The sequence below is a fragment of the Geospiza fortis genome, unplaced genomic scaffold (assembly GCF_000277835.1).
Source record: "Geospiza fortis unplaced genomic scaffold, GeoFor_1.0 scaffold112, whole genome shotgun sequence".
In the NCBI taxonomy this organism is placed as follows: Eukaryota; Metazoa; Chordata; class Aves; order Passeriformes; family Thraupidae; genus Geospiza; species Geospiza fortis.
This window is the reverse complement of record NW_005054298.1, coordinates 18,594,229-18,595,805: the sequence shown is the minus strand read 5'-3', so window position 1 is coordinate 18,595,805 and position 1,577 is coordinate 18,594,229. Positions and strand designations below refer to the sequence as shown.

The 1,577-nt window shown below is 47.2% G+C and overlaps 1 protein-coding gene and 1 long non-coding RNA gene across 2 annotated transcripts in view; one reads left to right on the top strand and one right to left on the bottom strand.

The window, feature by feature from the left end:
* Positions 1-724, top strand: part of LOC115948064 — a 1,743-nt gene extending 1,019 nt beyond the window's left edge. The window contains exon 3 of the long non-coding RNA XR_004081917.1: positions 279-724. This is a non-coding gene — a long non-coding RNA (uncharacterized LOC115948064). The remainder of the gene's footprint in view (positions 1-278) is intronic.
* Positions 725-1,324: 600 nt separating this feature from the next.
* Positions 1,325-1,577, bottom strand: part of DLX1 (distal-less homeobox 1) — a 3,766-nt gene continuing 3,513 nt past the window's right edge. The window contains exon 5 of the mRNA XM_031058361.1: positions 1,325-1,561. Coding sequence (XP_030914221.1) covers positions 1,325-1,561 — 237 coding nt within the window. The remainder of the gene's footprint in view (positions 1,562-1,577) is intronic.

The following is a 1,577-nucleotide window of genomic DNA, read 5'->3' as shown; positions in this document are numbered from 1 at the left end:
GTTTCGTGGTGCGCGTTTGTCGGTTCCTTGCGAAGGGGAGCGTTACTGCCCGGTCCTGAGCCGGGAGGCGGGGGGGAAAGGCGCCGGTGCGGAGGGGGACATGGCACTTTTTCACTGGCATGAGAGTGGTGGTGGTGGCAGGAGCAGGGTTAGGAGGGCGGCCGCGGGGAGAGCGGAGCGGGCGGCGGCGGGGATTTCTTATCCCCCTCTGTCAAACGAAGGGAGCAAATTCCGAATGCAAACGGGCTTGGGCTCTGATATTTGATTTTTTTTTCTAGTTTCAGGGACCGCTCTGTGCTCTGCAATTAGATTGACACATGTACAACATCCCCAGCTATTCAAGGGGGTTCGCAGGGACACTCCAAGGGGATTTTTTTCCCCCTTTTTCTTTTTGGGTGGAAGATATTAAAGAGGTATCTGTTGTTTGGCAATTTTGCTAAGTCTGTCTTCATTACTTCAACATTGTGCATTTGCTAATTTGGAAGCCCCTTCCTATTGACAGCTCTGCTCCATACACCTGCAAGCAATTTGCAGAGCTCCAATATAGGAGAATTGCAGAGATGGCAGCTCGCACCTATTTTATTTTTTTTTCTTCGCTTTTCTCAATGCACAGCAAATTTGGCTTTCAGTGCGTTATCTCTTTTGTTAATGCAAAAAGATTCCCTGGGCGAAAAAATTGCTCATAATTACCAGAGAGATGGGGAAACTGCATTAGAATAAATAAACCTGAAATTACTGTAATTATGTTGTGTTTGATGGGCTCGGCTTGTAATCAAGAAGAGAATACAGTGAAATGATGCTGACCCTCTTGGGTTTGCAGCTGTACGCGCACTTTGGGGTCTTTTTTTGCAGAAAAGAGTCATTTTGATCATCATTAAGCTGTGTGTAACCTATTTCAGAAGTGTTTGAAAATGAGGGGCACTTTTTTTTTTTCCCCCAACAAGGAAAAATATATCCCAAAATTACATTTTGCCATTTACGGGCACATCCATAAGGTTGTATTTGCCGGGTGACAATTGGTAAAGGTATAATATTCGAAATCATAGCTTAATCATTGTAATGAGGTATTGTTTCAATATAAGCACCTTTGGATTATTCATAGTTTAATTAATATCCTCATTATGAAAATCTTCGAATCAGATATTTGATGAACTACTTGTCAGCAACAAGGCAGAATTAATTAGGCCTGTATTGAGATTAACATTTTCAAATGTACAATTATAATAGCCTCTAACTCAAAACCGCCTCGCTGAGAGAAAACTGATAATTTCTCTATTTGAACTGTTAGCAAGACATTATTGAATTAGGAGAAGCTAATATATCTTTAAAGCCCCCGAGCTGCTTGACCACCCCTCTTTGGCCCGGTCAGAGGCGTTTGGTCACCGGCAGAGCCGCCGCGGGAGCTGTGTGGGTCCTGGGGCGCTGCGGGGCCGCGGAGCCCTCCGGCTCGCTGGGCACTTCGGGCCGCTCGGGACCAGACTCGGGCCGTGGCACTGCGGGAAACGCGGAGCGTTTGCCGTGTGGGATCCCGCACCCCGCGGGCCGCCGCGCCGCGTGTGCGCTAGGGCGGATGCTGC